General features: G+C 38.3%; 1 protein-coding gene and 1 non-coding gene across 2 annotated transcripts; both read right to left on the bottom strand.

Annotated features, from left to right (window-relative positions):
- Positions 1 to 4,077: 4,077 nt before the first annotated feature.
- LOC124972772 (small nucleolar RNA U13) lies at positions 4,078 to 4,182 on the bottom strand. Its single transcript, XR_007106548.1, has one exon. It is a non-coding gene; the product is annotated as a small nucleolar RNA U13 (small nucleolar RNA).
- A 7,706-nt stretch (positions 4,183 to 11,888) lies between these two features.
- Positions 11,889 to 12,458, bottom strand: Dusp21 (dual specificity phosphatase 21). The gene has a single exon (XM_047537153.1). The coding sequence runs from the start codon at positions 12,456 to 12,458 to the stop codon at positions 11,889 to 11,891; it is 570 nt and encodes a 189-aa protein (XP_047393109.1).
- Positions 12,459 to 16,233: the final 3,775 nt, after the last annotated feature.

Below are 16,233 nucleotides of genomic sequence, written 5' to 3'. Positions count from 1 at the left end.
TATAAAGATGCCAGAAAAATACAGTGCTATTTAAGGGATAATAAAAGATATCACCTTCTTGAAAAATTGGTTGACAATCTATTCCAACCAACCAAGAGATAAAATAAAAAATGCTCCAGAATGAATACGTCATGGAGGGGAGAATTATGAAGCCAAAATAGAAGTGCATCTAGCTGGGTGCAGTGGAACTCACCTGTAATCCCAGGAATTACCTGGGAATCACCTGTAAACTTGGCAGGCTCAGGCAAGAGGGTTTATAAGTTGAGGCCAGCCTGGACAACTTAGTGAGACCCTCGGCAACTTAGCCAGACCCAGTTTCAAATTTTTAAAATAAAATAAAAAGGACTAGGGATGAAGCTCAATGGTAAAGTGCCCTTGAATTCAATCAGAAGAAGGAAGAGAAGAGGAGGAGGAGGAGGAGGAGGAAGAGAAGAGGGAAGGGGGAGGGGGAGGGGAAAGAAGGAGGAGGAGGGGAAGAAGAAGAAGAGGAGGAGGAAGAAGAAGGAGGAGGAAGATTGCATCTAAATAATTGTATCATATCTAATTATAAAACATATAATTATATCTGGGACTGGGGGTGTAGCTTAGTGGTAGCGTATGCTTACCCTGGGATCAATCCCCAGCACCAAAACAAACAAAACTGAATCCACATTTTTTTTCTCAAATTCAGCTTAAAATTTTTGAAATAGTAATAGAAGTATCTGAATCTAAAACCCCAGTTAATATTTACAGGGAATTAGAAATGAAGTAAAGTGCGCTAAATTCTTTATCTCCAAAGCATGATTCAGAATATACCATTTCACAAGTTCAAAGTCAGCCTCAGCAACTTGGCAAGGCCCTAAGCAACTTAGTGAGACCCTGTCTCTAAATAAAAATAAACAAATAAGGAAACAAATAAGGCTGGGCGGGGTGGTGCCCACCTGTAATCCCAGCAACTCAGGAGACTGAGGCAGGAGGATTGTGAGTTCAAAGCCAGTCTCAGGAAGTTATCGAAGCACTTAGCAACTCAGCAAAACCTTATCTCTAAATAAAAAAATACAAAAAAGGGCTGGGGATGTGGCTCAGTGGTTAAGTGCTCCTGGGTTCAATCCCCAGTAGCAATAATGCTAATAACAATAATATATATATGTATACACACACACACACACACACACACACACACACACATACACACCATTTCACCCTAGACTCATCAATTAGACAAAGATTAATTTAAAGAAAACTTTGAGTGTATGTGTGTGTGTGTGTGTGTGTGTATATGTGTGTGTGTGTGTTTTACTGGGAATTGAACCCAGAGGTCATCTATACTGAGTCATAACCCTACCCCTTTTTTAATTTTTATTTTGAGACAGGGTCTTGACAAGTTGCTAAACCTGGTATGGAACTTGAGATCCTCCTCCCTTGGCCTTCCCTGGGTTGATGGAATTATAGGTGAGGTCCAAAGTGCCCCACTGAATTTTTTTCTTTTTCTTTTCTTTTTTTTTTTTTTTTGTGGTACTAGGGATTGAACCTAGGGGCACCTAACTGCTGAGCCACATCCCCAGCCCTGTTTTAAATTTTTATTTAGAGACAGCTTCGTTAAGTTGCTGAGGCTGACTTTGAACTCAAAATCCTCCTGTCTCAGACTCTGGAGCATCTGGTATTACAGGCATGTGTCACCACTCCGGGTCTGAATATTTTTTTTCCTTTCTTTTCTCTTCTCTTCTCTTCTCTTCTCTTCTCTTCTCTGTTCTTTTCTTTCTTTCTTTTTAATGGGATCTCACTATATTGCCCAGGCTGGTCTCAAACTCACGTACTCAAGTGGTACTTCTACCTTAGCCTCCTGAATAGTTGGGACTATAGGCATGCACCACCATGCCTGGCTTAAACAAAATTTTTTAAAAATCTAGAGGCATTGGGGCTGGGGAGATAGCTCAGTTGGTAGAGTGCTTGCCTGTCAAGCACAAGGCCCTGGGTTTGATCCCCTGCACCGCAAAAAAAAAAAAAAAAAAAATCTAGAGGTATTTACCAGGTAATATATTTACTAGATCAATTTAGGAAATAGGTGTATGAAGTAAAATGTGCAAGTTTTCTCTTCTTCCAGTGAATCCCTTTCAACTAAGAGAATGAAATACTTTTCTAAAACAATGAGCAGATAAACAAGAAACTGGATATAAAGAAAATGGCAGAGAAATGTTAATATATAAGTTACAGGACAAAATGACATAAAACCAAAGACTTCAAAACTAACAAAAAATATAAATCCTCTATTAAAAGACTTGGTTGAGTAAAAGAAATTTAAATATAATCTCATTAAATGAGACATACCAATTTAAAAAAGAGTTACAAACTAAAATGTAGACAAAGAGTAATAGATAAATGAAGAGCACAAAAGGGGGTGGAGGAGTTGGCAATATTAGATGATCAAGACAAAAAGCACTAATCAGACAAAGATAGATTTGTGTTAGTAAAAGGGCACAAATAAAATACTCATTGTGTTGAAGTTCAATGCCAGACTATTATACCATCTGAATGTACAAAGAAAAGCCATTAGAAATTGTATTAGTCAGCATTCTCCAGATGTATTATTCAGGTTCACATAACTATGACAAAAATACCTGAGAAAGGCTACTATGAAGAAAAGAAGGTTTGCTTAACTTACACTTTGGGAGGTTCAAATTCAAGATCTGGTGGCTAGATTTGGGCCTCTCACGAGGGTGGCATATCATGGTGGGAATTCTTGGGAGAGCAAACCACTCATATCATGAGCCAGGAAGCTGACAGAAAGAGAACAAGACCAGGGTCCCACAATCCCATTTGAGAAAATGGCCCCAATGACCTAAGGACTTCTCAAGAGGCCCTACCTCCTACACTCCCCAACAGTGCTACCTTGGGCTTTTAACACATGAACCACCATGCCTGACTTAAAGAAAACTTAAGGGGGACACTATCCATGTTCAAACCATAGGACCAGAAAAACAATACCAACCACACACATGCATGCATGTGAATACATGCACATGAACACCACCCGACACACACACATATACACACACGTAGAGATTTTAAGGAATTTGGCTTATGCCATTATGGGGACTGATAAGTCTAAAATCCGCAGTGTGGGCCAACGTGCTGGAAACTCTGATAAAAGTTGATATTGCAATCTTCCAGTCGAAAATCTTCAGGGCAGGCCAGCAGGCTGGAAACTCAGGGAGTGTTTCTTTGTTGCAGTCTCAAGGCAGAATTGCTTCTCTTAGTCTTTGTTCTTCAGGTCTTCAACTGATTGGATGAGGTCCACCCACAATATGGAGGGTAATCTTCTTAAAGTTAACTGATTATAAATATTAATCACATCCACAAATACCTTCACAGCAACATCTAGATTAGATTTGACCAAACAAATGGGTACTGTGTAGCCTAGCCAAGTTGATACATAAAATTAATCATCACACAGACTAGGGAGGTAGTTCAGTGATAGGGCACCTACCTACCATGTGTGAGGCCCTGGGTTTAATTCCCAGAACTGGAAAAAAAAAATCATCATCACAGAAATATAGGAGGAAATTGACAGAGATAAGACAAAGTAATATAAGACTACCACACCTTCTAGTCTTGGACACAGCAAGCACACCAAAAAATAAATATAAATGCAGAAAATGTGAGTACTATTAGGAATGTATATATATCATGAATTATATATAACTATATATGAAAATAACATATTAACTTACATTTTAAATCATACAAATAGATGAGAATGGCGGTAGCATTGTGAAAACAACAACAACAAAAAGTAACGTTGGACCCATGCCTCACACTTTGTACCAAGATATATTCCAGATGGTTCAGATAATTTAATGTTAAAACTGAAACCATCAAAATACTTGAAGAACCAAGGATACTTTCTTACTATCATCCTAGAATGTGAAAAGCTTTTCTGAGAATGACACAAAACCCTAAAGCCATATAAAAAAAAGAGTCTCATAAATTTTACCCAAGACAAATAAATAATATCTGCCTGGCAAAATCACTCTAAGCAAAACCAAAAAAACAACAACGAAAAATTGGAAATATTTGAAAATCTTTTTTTTTTTTTCATGCCAGAGGAGTAATATCCCAACATTGTAACAAGTTTAAGGGAGACATAGCTCACACAGTGATAGGCAAACCCAATCACCACATTTATATGAACCACAAAAGGCTCTGAAATTCCTATCACAGACAAAATTCTACATTTCTCTAATAGAGTTCTTAAAAATCAATTTTAAAAAACTAGCAATCTAATAAAATATTAATATGAATGGCCAGTTTATAGAAAGAAAAGCACAAATGATTCTTAAAAGAATAAAAAGATTCTAGCACCCCACTCATAATAACAGACATGCAAATTTTAAGTAAACTGAGATCACTTTTTCACTGGTCAGAATGACAAAGATGCAAAGTGTAATATTTTACTGTGCTGTTCTGTCTGTGGAGAAACAGGGATTTCATACACTGCTGGTAGGCTTTTGTTTTTGTTTTTGTGCAGTGCTGGGGATGGAACCCAGGGCTTTATGTATGCTAGGCAAGTGCTCTACCACTGAGCTCCTTTAAATTGAGACAAGGTCTTGATAAATTGCCCAGGCAAGTCTGGAACTTTCCATTCTCCTGCCTCAACCTTATGAGTAACTGGGATTACAGGTATGTACCACCATGCCAGGCAATCTTTTTTCTTTTCTTTTCTTTCCTTCCTTCCCTTCCTTCCTTCCTTCCTTCCTTCCTTCCTTCCTTCCTTCCTTCCTTCCTTCCTCCCTCCCTCCCTCCCTCCGTCTCTCTCTCTCTCTGTCTCTCTCTCTCTCTTTCTCTTTCTTTGTTTCTTTCTTTCTTTTGTATGATGCTGGGGATCAAACCCAGGGTCTTGTTCAAGTTAGGCAAGCACTCTACCACTGAGCCACACTCCCAACCCTGATAATAGGATTCAATAGCATCCATAGGAAATAATCTGGCAATGTTTATTAAGATTTTAAATTATGAAATTAGGCCATTATTTCCATTTCCAATGTCTTATGGATAAATTTGCACACATATAAAATAATTTACATACATAAACAAGTTTATGTATTACAGTATTATTTGTAGTAACAAAATTTTATCAGCAACATAAATGTCCATCAATAAGGGACAGGTTAGATGAATTGTACTTATATACAATGAAATACTATACAGTTATTTTAAAAATGATGTTGTTCTCTTTTACTGACTTAGCATGGTCTGTAACATATATTACTAAACAAAAAGAAATAAAGTAGAGAACAATTGTGAAGTACAGGACAAAGGTGAGAATTTTCACTTTAGATACCCCTATATGCCCTTGGAAGGTTGGATCATGAGCGTATTACCTGCTCAAACATTAAAAGTGTTTAAATAATAAAATAAGACAAAACTCATCTAAACTTACAATCCTACCTATAGATAATACATCTGATTTACTGTTCAAGAGACTATTTATTGACTAGGAAATCTCAATTTTGTAAAGCAAAAATTATGCATGTTATATTCATTGACTCCGGTGCAATAAACTGAGAAATGAATGCAAACCCTCACTGTTCCCAGCAAAGGCATCAGTCCTGCCTAAACTTGGAGCCTTCAGAGTTCAACCAAATTAATCACAGAGGCCTTCTTGGTCAAGTCCAATGCTCTTTTTATTCCCTCACCATCTAGATGCTATTGAGGAAAGAGGTTAAATCCAAATTCAGATTTAATGTGCTTAAGTCTTATTAAATATATTTTGTGAATACAACTATGTGGTAGAGGTCTTGATCCATCTATCCAAATGGAGAGGACCTGGTAGGGAGTCTGGCCCAAGCATCAAAAAGTTGCCATAAAATTCGTGTTTTCGGGGCTGGGGAGATAGCTCAGTTGGTAGAGTGCTTGCCTTGTAAGCACAAGGCCCTGAGTTCGATCCCTAGCACCCAAAAAAAAAAAAAAAAAAAAAATCATGTTTTCACTGCCTTTTCCCTCCTTATTAGGAAATTTTCAAAAGGCAATCCAAGAGGTCACCTTCCCATCTTCATATGTATCATTAATAGGGAAATGGTGAAAGTATATGGGAAGGAGATACTAAGGTGCCTGGAAATGGCATCTCAAGTGTCCATAGGTACTCTAGCTCAGAGACAGGGTAGATGAAAGTAGATAATCAGATGATGTCACATGTATTTCTTTTTAATAATAATAGATATGATACTAAATGTCTTAGCAGGTTATTTTTAAAAATCGAATTATAAAGCGTGTAAGCATTTTAATACACTAAGTTACAATTTTCTAACATTATGAACCTTTGGAATTAAGAAATACAAACTCCAAAAGTATGGTTAAGGCTAAACTGATCAAATTTTAGAATTTCTGGGTAACTTATTTTTTTAAATGTTAAGTCATTTTTTTTCTTTCTTTTTTGTGGTACTGGGGATTGAACCCAGGGGAGTTCTCCCAGTAAGCTACATCCCCAGCCCTTTTTATTTTTTATTTTGAGATAGGGTCTCCCTATGTTGCCTAGGTTGACCTCAAACTTGTGATCCTCCTGCCTCAGCCTCCTGAGCCGCAGAGATCACTGGCGTGAGCCACCATGCCTGGCAGAAGTGCACTAATTTTAAGGAATGTGGTACTGGCAATGAGTGAAACAGAAGGGACAAAAGCAGACACAAATATTTATGGCATTGTTGTAACATCTCAAAATTATTTTTTAAAAATTAAATAATTCCAACTTAAATCATATACCAAAATTAGTTTAGGATGTATTTAAGACTTAGATATTGTCCAGTATAATAATTAATTAAGGCAGGAGCCATTAATGTATGCTAATACCATTGGATGATAATAACAGGATATTCATGTTGTTAAAGTATCATCCCAAAGATTACTTAGTAAATTTAAAGGCGGGTATTTGGTGGTTGCCATCTTAACTAAATGATCAAAGTCAGCATCACTGCTAATGGGACAAATAGACACCTATACTTCCTGATACAATGTAATGTGATTTATTCTAGCAAAAAATTCTCAACCCAAATGTAATCAAACCTCTGAACCTAACTTCAGTTTAAAGAAAATAAAAGTGATACAGGTCCAAATTAAACAACAGCATGAGGGCAAGTCCAGATTATTGGATACTATAACATAAAATTTTTCTGAACTCATCAAAACGACAATGTCACACGGCTGTAGCTCCGTGGTAGAGCGCTTGCCTTGCACATGTGAGGCACTGGATTCAATCCTCAGTACCACATAAAAATAAATAAATAAAGATATTGTGTCCATCTACAACTAAAAAAATATGAAAAAAAAGACAATGTCAGGGAGAAAAAAGAGTAGAGGCACTGTTCTAGATGAAAAGAAACACAAAAACGAGTGCAGTCTGTGAACCTGGTTGGATATTCTTTGGGAAAGAAAAATAGTCATAAAAGACATTTGAGGCATGAGTGGGAAAATTTAAATATGAATCAAATTAGGGAATTGTTAGTAATTCATTGGCTTACATTTTGATATTATATGTACAATGTCCTTATGTTTAGGTGATGTATTTTAAAATATTCGAGGGTGAAGTGTCATGATATCTGTAACTTAATCAAATAGATCACAAAAAAATTTACAATGAGTAAAGAAAACAAAAGTGATAAAAGTGAACTATTGACTCACATAAGTGGAGCGAATACTAGTGTTCATTGTACTATTTCAATTTTCTGAATGATCATTTTTAAGTGAAAAAATTAGGGAAAAGTTTTAAAAGTGAAAAAAGCATAAATTAGTAGAAAATAATAATTAACGTTTTTATAATTATGCAATGGAGAAAACATTTAATATATTATTCATTCATTTAAAGGCTTACATATTCAGCTACACACAAATTTTAAAACCTTTGGGCTGGGTTTGGTGATGCATGCCTGTAATCCCAGTGCCTCAGGAGGTTGAGGTAGGAGGATCACAACTTCAAGGCCAACCTCAGCAACTTATTGAGGCCCTAAGTAGCTTAGTGAGACCCTGTCTCAAAATAAAAAATAAAAAAGACTGGAGATGTGGCTCAGTGGTTAAGTACCCCTGGGTTCAATCCCTGGCACTAAAAAGCAACAAAAAACAAAAAACAAAAACAAACAAACAAAACTTTTGAATCTCAAGCAAGCATGATAAAAAAAAAAAGTGATATGATATACAGGATAAACTGGGAAAAAAATTTATGCAACATTTTTATTTATTTTTGCTGCAGTGCTAGGGATTGAACTTGGAGCCTCATGCATGCTAGGCAAGTGTTCTACCACTGAGCTACATCCCCAGTCCTATATGCAACATTTTTGACAAGAAATTATCTTGCATTTCAGTTATCAGAACTGAAAAGAAAAAAAAAAAAGATTTACACTCTGATAGAAAAGAATGCCTAAGGTCATGAACAGAAGACTCACAAAAGAAGGACAAAGATGATATGGAATACCTATTGTTAACAACTGCTTGATTGTTTCTCAGACTTGATGCTTGCTAAACGTTCAGCTTCTTGGATCTAAAGAGTCTCAATCTGTAGTGATGAGGCCCAGGTATCCATATAATAAGAACTCCCCTGGTGATTTGTAATCACACTGTTCAGGAAACAAGCAGGTGACTCAATATCCTTTTTCAATCTACTTACATTTGTCTCAGAAGAACTGGAAAACAGAACTCAGTCTGAATGTCACCTCTTTGCTCCTGACCTGTGTTCTGCCTTAGGCAAATTCCTTAACCATTATCAATACATTGCGAATAATGACTACCTTGAAGGCTACTGTAAGGATTAACCACTGCAAAGTGTTCAGTACCGTGGTTGACATATAATTGCTTCCTAAGAAATGGTAGTTATTATTATTATTATTTTTTCGCTGTAATTCATGTTCTAACAGCTATGATTTTTTTTTTCCAGATGGCATGATCCTCTTCTTCTTTGTGTGTGTTATAGTACCTTATGTATAATTGCCCCAAGTTGGGAACAACCCTGTTATAGGTTGTATTGTATCTTTCCAGCTCCCCTGAAATATGTTCAAGTTCATAACCTAAGAATATGACCTCGTTTGGAAATAGGTTCACTGCAGATGTAAAGTTTTGATAAGGTCATACTAGAGTGGGCCCCCAATCCGATTGGTGTCCTTATAAGAAGAGGAAAATTTGGCGACCGAAATGCACAGATGGAAGATGGATGTGAAGACACACTAGAAAAGATGTGATCACTGAGACAGAGACTGGAGTGATACATCTACAAGTCAAGAAATGCCAAGGATTGCCCAGCACCACCAGATGCTAGGAAGAGCCAAAGGGAGTCTCTTTATAGTTTCCAAAGGGTGTATGACCCTGTCAACTCCTTGATTTAGGACTTCTTGACTCCAGAACTATGAGAAAATGAATTGCTATTGTTTTAAGCCACTCAGATTTTGGTATTTTGTTATGGCATCTCCTGTGAAACTAATATAAACCCTAATATCCTTCAACAGTGGATGGAAAACAAATTGTGGCACAACCATACAACGAAATGCAACATGGGTAAATCTCAAAGACATTCTGAGCAAAAGAAGTCAGTCTCCAGAAATTACATCTTGTATAATTCCATGTGACATTCTGTTAAAGGCAAATCTATAATGAAGGAAAACGGATTAGTGTTTACCAGAGGTTGGGGTTTGTTTGAGTATAAAGGGGAAGGATGAGGGAAATCTTGGGTGTTATGGAGCTGCTCTGTATCCTGATTGTGGTAGTAGTTACCTGAATCTACATGTGTTAAAACTCATTAAACTGTATGACGAGTTCATTTTATGGTGTGTTAATTTAGATATTAAAAAAAAAAAAATGGAAACACCCTCCCACATGTATGTACTCAAATGCTTTTAAAAATACTTTTTTTTTTTTTTCTTGTTGTGCTGGGGATTTGAACCCAAGGCCTTGTGCTTGCAAGGCAAAGCACTCTACCAACTGAGCTATCTCCCCAGCCCTTAAAAATACTTTTAAAGAAATTTCTCATCTTGGTTTCTGTCAGAAAGGTTACTTTGCAGGTGCTTTGCCACATCAACTCTTTTGTTCTGTGGGCCTGTTTTTCCACCTAGGAAAGAAGAGGATCTATTTAGAGCAGCAATTTTTATTCCCTACCCACCCCACTTCCTTTGTGGGGGTGTAGGTGTGGGGATGGGTTTGAAGAGAAAGCGTTTTTGAACTTCACAGGGGGTCTGCTTCTTCCTGAGTGATTGTGCTTTTTGTCCCCCCCCCCCTAAAAACCTCTGGATTAGAATAACTGGACCCAAGTCAGAGCCCTAGGCATTTGGGGAGTTTGAACAATCCTTGTATTCCAGGGCCTACTTGTGGGATTCACTCATTCAACCCTTTGGCAAGCACCCCCACATGGATCCTGGTGGTTAGCAAGACTAGGGTGCTTACTCTAGATTTTAAATAAAGCATGGAGTGGGAGAGTAGGGGTCTAAACACACAAAAAAACTCTGAAAAGGCTCTGAATCTAGGTCTCCTCAGAGGTAGTGTCTGAAAGGACCTTAAATCATTTGTTTTTATACACTGAATGATTATTTAGAAGAGCATTTTGGGAAAAAAAAAAAAAAAGGCTGTGCACAAGAGGGAGAAATGCTATTTACAGATGAATGTGTTGACCCCAACCAAAGGAGCTAAAGAGTTATGTTCGTCCTTTATTCTGAGTGTGAAACCATTCATGTGTCAGGTACCCTCACAACAACTACTTCAGAGAAGGGCTGTGGTTGCTTTTGACAGGAAACGGAGGCTCAGAGAGGCCCCAGCTCACAATGGCAGGAGATTTTAGAGGTGACAGGGCTAGGTCATGTCCAGTAGATCCAGCCTTCCAATCCAAGGTCCATGAGAGGAACCCCTGAAGTCTATTGTCAGGACCATTCAGCACGAGCCCTAGGAACAGAATTAATGTCTCTTTTCACAAAAGTTTATGAGGGGCTCACTGAGGACATCTTGAGACTTTGTCAGCACTCAAAAAAGTGATTTCAACTTTATAGAGTGGAATGGTTTAGCTGGGTATGGTAGTATATGTCTATAATCCCAGCTACTCTGGAGGCTGAGGCAGAAAGATCACAAGTATCAGGTCAGCCTTAGCAATGTAGCAACCAATACGCTGTCTCAAAAAACAGAAACAAGGGGCTGGGGATATAGCTCTGTGGGTAGAGTGCTTGCCTTGCAAGCATGGGGCCCTGGGTTCAATCCCCAGCACCGCAAAAAAAAAAAAAAATAAAAAAAAAAATAAAAACAAACTTACAGGGGTGGGTGGGGTGGAGGGTGTTGGTTACTAAGGATGTAGCTCAGTAGAGTACTTGCCTAATATGTGCAAGACTCTGGGTTCGGTCCCCAGTATTGCAACAAAACAAACAAATAAATACATAATAAATAAGATATAGATAAGCAGGGTTGGGCCACTGTGGTTGAAGGTGGTAGGGATGGCCTGAGGATACCCTATGTTTTCTGGAGCCCAGCTTGAAGCCTTCAAGGCCATTTATACAGTAGGTTTGCACTCACCAGGAGAAGTACACTGGCTTGGTATGGGTGGGGGACTCATTCCTGGGTTACTCAGCTTGTGGCAAGGCTCAGGATTTCTGGTCTGCCACTTGCAAAAGGTGCTACTGGCAGGTCCATCTACGCTGGGCATCACCTGTCCTACCCTATGCCTGCTACACCCCCACAGCCTGACCTGCTCCTTACAAAATAGGAAACATTTCAGTATCTTATATCAAATGCTTTTTATTCTTTGAAGATAAAAATTACTACATTAAAAACTTCAACTCCCCTCCCTTTTTCTTGCCCATCTACAAGGTTTCCGCCAATTTTCTTTACCATCCAAAGGCATAAGTTCATGTTCAGTTCGGATGTAGGGTCTAGTACAGATGTCAGGGGCTGGCTGGAATGGCTCACAGCGTCATCATCAATTGAACCTCCTTCTCATAGACGTCAGGGATCATTCCCATTGGGGAGTCAATCATGCGTACAGTGTTCTTACTAAACAACTTGAATTCATAATGGATAAGTTGTTCCCAAAAGCCGTTGTTGGGCCGAATGACGGGTCGGCAAGACTTGGTCCACGTGTGGGCATCCAGCAGGGACATAGCATGGTATTTCATGAGATAAGCGAGGCAGAGGGCAGCTGAACGGCTCACTCCTGCAGCGCAGTGGAGCAGCGTGCGGCCCTGCTTCATTTCCACGCTGTGGATGTGATCAGCAATAGGGTCAAAAAAGTCATAGAGGTGTGAGGTGGGAACATCCGCCACCGGTACCTGTATGTATTGAATGTTCTCGAAGAATGTGTTTACCACCTCTACTGAGGCATTGATGACCGTGGTGATGTGATTGCTGGCCAGCACGAGTTTGTTGTTGGCAGCTACACCGTTACTGATGTAAAGGCTGCTGGTTATTCGGGACAGGTCATGGACAGAGGACTGTGGGACAGCCTGAGATGGAAGGGGACACGAAGATGTGGCCATCAAGACGGCGGGTCAGTGGTCTCTTTGTATCGGGTTCAACGCACCACCTTCACGAGGGACTTTAAGGAAAGTAGTCGCTCTGTGAAGTCTCGGGTAAGAGTCTGGGAAGAAAGAGGACCAGTTACTGGTCACCACTTTCTACTTTTCCATCTTGGTAGTCACAATCCCCAAGAACCCAGGCTCTGGTTTCCATGGGAATGGTAGCTAGCCGCGCTGAGGACACACCCCCAGCAGAATCTTCAGAACCCGCCCCCCATTTCTCTCTTCCTAGTTCATAGTTATATATTTTCAAATGCCTAATACTTATCTTTCTTGGCTTTTAAAAATGTTCTATTAAAACCAGGTGCAGGGCCTGGGGCTGCAGCTCAGTGGTAGAGCGCTTGCCTAGCATGTGTGAGGCACTGGGTTCAATTCTCAGCACCACATATAAATAAATGAATAAAATAAAGAACCATCAACATCTAAAAAATATTAAAACAAAACAAAACAGGTGCGGAGGTGCATCCCTGTAATCCCAGAGACCTGGAGACTGAGGCAGGAAGATCACAGTTCAAGACCAACCTCATTAACTTAGTGAGGCCCTGTCACAAATAAAAAAATAAGAAGGGCTGGGGATGTGGCTTAGTGGTTAAGCACCCCTGGATTCAATCCTCAGTACCATTAAAAAAAAAGTTCTATTATAACATATTTATCTATACTTCAATTATCAGTTCACACTAAACACAATATCTATGAATGCTTCTGTTTCATTAGCACTGAAGAACAGGACTTACACTTTCTCCTAGCAGTACCATATTTTAAGTTGGAGAACAATATTTGGCTCATGCGATATGCTAACCTCTATAAAACTGCAGTGAGATATGAGTTTGGCTGAGCTTGGTGGGCTGATGGGATACTTCTTTGTTGATTGTAACCATAGAATTGTGTTCGTGCTTACAAACAGATCAGGGCTGGCTGTAAAGGAGTTTTACTAACTGATTTATAGCCCTTTATCTATCATGAAGTTGGCCTACAGTGGGCAGTTGTGACTAATTTAGCTGTGTCACAGTCCATTTATACATACAGCTCAAATGATTTATCACTTGATTCTATTTTATTACCTGAAACGACAGCTCAAATTATCTTGTCTACTTTCTTCAAAAAGCATGCCCACATGCTTTGTAAACTACAAGTCACTTTGACCATCACCAAAGGCATCTTCTCAGTAATACTGAACATTCTGGAATAAGTTAATGCTGCATTGTAATTGGGCCCAGAATGATTTTTTAAATTCTACCTGATATTTGCATTTCCTCTCAGCTGAAAATTTTTTAGAGTTTGACTGAAAATGTAAAAGAACCAAAGCCTAAAACTAACAAATTGTGTCACAGAACAGCCAGAGACTCATATCCTTCACTGTCATTCCATTATCATTTTGGTTTATGTCATTATGAATGAAGATGAAATAGATGCTGGCCTGTTTATGATGGTCAAGGAAATGATAACCTCAAAACGCAACACATTTTTCTTTTTCTCAGTTGTCATAATCAAATTATTTTGCATTACTTAAGTTGTCAGTTGCCACAAACTTATCTGGAAGAAAACAGAAAACAAATACCAAATAAATATGAAAACTACCTACCAGGGACAGCTTAATCTGGTTAAAGTTATTTAAAAGGGTTTAGTATAGTTCAGTGGGAGAGTATGTGCTTAGCATGCACAAGGCCCTGGGTTGGATCTCCTGCACCAAAAAATAAAAACAAGCCTGGTACAGTGGTGTTCACCTATAATTCCAGCCACTTGGGAGATCGAGGCAAGAGAATCAAAATTTCAAGGTCAGTCTAAGCAATTTAGTGAGATCCTTTCTCAAAATAAAAAGAATTGGAAGTACAGTTTAGTGGTAGAGTGCTTTCTCACATGTGCAAGAGCATGGGTTCAATCCCCAACACCACAAAAATAATTAATTTGAAATAAATACATAAAAGGGTTTAGTCTAACACTTCAGATATGGCATCAAAAGGACTTTTGTAATCTAAGGCCCTAAAAGAGTCTTAGAGCATATTATTTAATAAATAAATGCTTCATAAACTTCAAAAATGTAGTAATATTGACTGAAATAATTTCAGACACTATTCTCAAATACAAGCATGACTTGTATAAAATAAATGTATTTATTTATTCTTTCAGTCAATATTCTGTGACACCCTTTAGTCTGAGGGATGTTGGATATCTTAAAATTCCAGTATGGAGTGTTTCCTCCCTCAATTTGGAAACAGGTCACTTTTAGACTCCCACTTGTCTCTATCTTTCCTGGTTATTCAGTGAGAAAAATGTATAAGAGACTTGCCCAAGAACATCCCTTTCTTTCCACCATTTGGAACAGATGTGGATGTTAAGAACTAGCTAATATTCAGATTTCTCAATTCAGTAGTCAAGGTCCTTTCCAATGTGAAACTTGCCTTTCGAATCTCATTCATTCATCAGGTTTTTCTTAAGAATCTATCGTGTCTTAGACATTTTTACCTATGCAAATTCTCAGTTCTGACCAAACAAATGAAATATTCTTGGTAAATACAAAATGTACATTCTTGCCTTCTCACCTTTTCTCACACCCTTCCTCTCTCCAGAGAAAATTTACTCCTCTCTGCTTCCTGAGTCCTATCCAAGCTTCAAGACTCAGCATGATTCATTTAAGAAGATCAGCTCAGAATTCAGTCTTTGTCAGATACAGTTCCAACATGGTGTAGATCGAACACAACATGGGCTGTGATTTCCAAGAGCTCATAGTTTGGTCAGAGATAGATAATCATGGAAGAGTACAGAAGAGAGAATAATTCAATGTTTTATGTGTATATTTGGCAGCCAGGGGTAGTAAGGAGATGTTATGGAAGGTTTCACAGAAAACATGACCTGGAACGAAGCCTTTCATTTGTTTATTTTTTATTATTTATTGCTTATTCTGAGTTTTTTTTCTTATTTGTTCTTTTTTAGTTATAAATGACAGTAGAGTGTATTTTGATACATTATACATATGTGGAGTATAACTTCCCATTCTTATAGTTGTATAGGATGTGGAATTTTACTGGTTATGTATTCATATTTGAACATTGGAAAGTTATGACCATCCATTCTACTGTCTTTCCTATTCCTATCCCTGCTCCCTTCCTTTCATTCCCCTTTGTCTAATCCAGTGGACTTCTATTCTTGCCTAACCCCCCTGCATTGTGTGTTAGCATCAGCATATCAGAGAGAACATTCAGCCTTTGGTTTTTTGGGATTGGCTTATTTCACTTAGCATGAAAGTCTCCAGTTCCATCTATTTAGCAGCAAATGCCATGATTTCATTCTTTATGGCTGTGTATAGATACCACCTTTTCTTTATCCATTCATCTGTTGAGGGCACATAGGTTGGTTCCATAGCTTTGCTATTGTGATTTGAGCTGCTATAGACATTGATATGGCTGCTTCACTATAGCATGCTGATTTTAAGTCCTCTGGGTATAGACCAAGGAGTGGGATAACTGGTTTAAATGGTGGTTCCATTCCAAGTTTCCTGAGGAATCTCCATACTGCATTCCAGGTTGGTTGCACCAATTTGCAACTCCACCAGCAATGTATGAGTGTACCTTTTTCCCCACATCTTTGCCAACATTTATCGTTATTTGTATTCTTCTTCTTCTTCTTCTTTTTTTTTTTTTTTTTTTTTTGGTACCAGGAATTGAACCCAGGGGCATTTAACCACTGACCACATCTCCAGCCTTTTTTTTTAATCTTTATGTTATTTAATTTTTTCGTG

Source organism: Sciurus carolinensis, chromosome X (assembly GCF_902686445.1).
Source record: "Sciurus carolinensis chromosome X, mSciCar1.2, whole genome shotgun sequence".
NCBI lineage: Eukaryota > Metazoa > Chordata > Mammalia > Rodentia > Sciuridae > Sciurus > Sciurus carolinensis.
The sequence above is the reverse complement of the archived record's forward strand: the minus strand, read 5'-3'. Positions and strand labels throughout refer to the sequence as shown.

Coding starts and splice junctions, on each gene's coding strand:
- Dusp21 (XM_047537153.1), bottom strand. CDS start 12,458: ATGGCCACATCTTCGTGTCCCCTTCCATCTCAGGCTGTCCCACAGTCC.